Source organism: Seriola lalandi, unplaced genomic scaffold (genome assembly GCF_002814215.2).
Source record: "Seriola lalandi dorsalis isolate HSWRI2012SDOR001 ecotype SW California unplaced genomic scaffold, Sedor1 jcf7180002054922, whole genome shotgun sequence".
Lineage (NCBI taxonomy): Eukaryota > Metazoa > Chordata > Actinopteri > Carangiformes > Carangidae > Seriola > Seriola lalandi.
In genome coordinates this window covers 166,910-168,127 of record NW_019525474.1, presented here as the reverse complement: position 1 = coordinate 168,127, position 1,218 = coordinate 166,910, and the positions used below count along the sequence as shown (strand labels likewise).

At 47.6% G+C, this 1,218-nt stretch overlaps 1 protein-coding gene across 1 annotated transcript in view; it reads right to left on the bottom strand.

The window, feature by feature from the left end:
• Positions 1-6: 6 nt before the first annotated feature.
• Positions 7-1,218, bottom strand: part of eif4e2rs1 (eukaryotic translation initiation factor 4E family member 2 related sequence 1) — a 6,465-nt gene continuing 5,253 nt past the window's right edge. The window contains exons 6-7 of the mRNA XM_023431431.2: positions 964-1,100; positions 7-151 (exon numbers count right to left, since the gene is read on the bottom strand). Of these exons, the coding sequence (XP_023287199.1) occupies positions 112-151; positions 964-1,100 (177 nt within the window). The 3' untranslated portion in view covers positions 7-111. The remainder of the gene's footprint in view (positions 152-963; positions 1,101-1,218) is intronic.

Genomic DNA, 1,218 nt, shown 5'->3' with positions numbered 1-1,218 from the left:
ACACACACACACACACACACACACACACACACACACACACACACACAGAGTAGAATGAGACGAGGGTGATCTGCGTCCTGATTGGACAGAGGACAGAGGCTCACAGCGTCTTCAGAGGGAAATCTTTGTGTTTCTGAAGCTCGAGTTGTCCCTGAAACACACAGAGACTGCACATCAGGGTCATGGTTCTGAGTCTGTTCCTGGTTCTGAGTCTGGTTCTGGGTCTAGTCCTGGTTCTGAGTGTGGTTCTGGTTCTGAGTCTGGTTCTGAGTCTGTTCCTCGTTCTGAGCCTGATCCTGAGTGTAGTCCTGGTTTTGAGTCTGCTCCTGGTTCTGAGTCTGGTTCTAAGTCTAGTCCTGGTCCTGGTTCTGAGTCTGCTCCTGGTTCTGAGTCTAGTCCTGGTTCTGAGTCTGCTCCTGGTTCTGAGTCTATTCCTGGTTCTGAGTCTGATCCTGGTGCTCAGTTCGATCCTGGTTCTCGTCCTGGTTCTGGTCCTGGTTCTGGTTCTGAGTCTAGTCCTGGTTCTGGTCTGCTCCTGGTTCTGATTCTGGTCCTGGTTCTGGTTCTGAGTCTAGTCCTGGTTCTGAGTCTGCTCCGGGTTCTAGTCCAGGTTTATGAGTTTAGTCCTGGTGCTGGTCCATGTTCTGGTGCTGGTCCTGGTTCTGAGCCTAGTCCTGGTTCTGGTCCTGGTTCTGAATGTAGTCCTGGTTCTGAGTCTAATCCTGGTTCTGAGTCTAATCCTGGTTCTGAATCTAGTCCTGGTTCTGAGTCTAGTCCTAGAATCTTAAGATCAGTGAATATTAACACTAATAAACACACTCTACAAAATATTTTAAAAAACAGATTCAATTTATAATTTTCAAATACTACTTACTACTTAAGTGAGCAGGGGAAGTACTACAAAATAGTATTACAGTACTGGTACTATCACTAGTACTACAGCACTCGTAGTATCAGTACTACCTGAGGCTGTCGTTGTGGGTTTTGTACTCCATGATGGTGTTGGCTGGAAGGTTCAGGACTCGTCTCAGAGTGTCTCTGATTCTGGATGTCGTCATCTGATCGTTGGACGTTCTGTTCCAGATCGACAAGATGTCCTCCTGACAGAGAGACAGGTGGGGCCAGACAGTTAGAGACAGGTGGAGACAGACAGGTAGAGACAGGTGGAGACATACAATTAGAGACAGACAGTTAGAGACAGGTGGAGACAGACAGGTA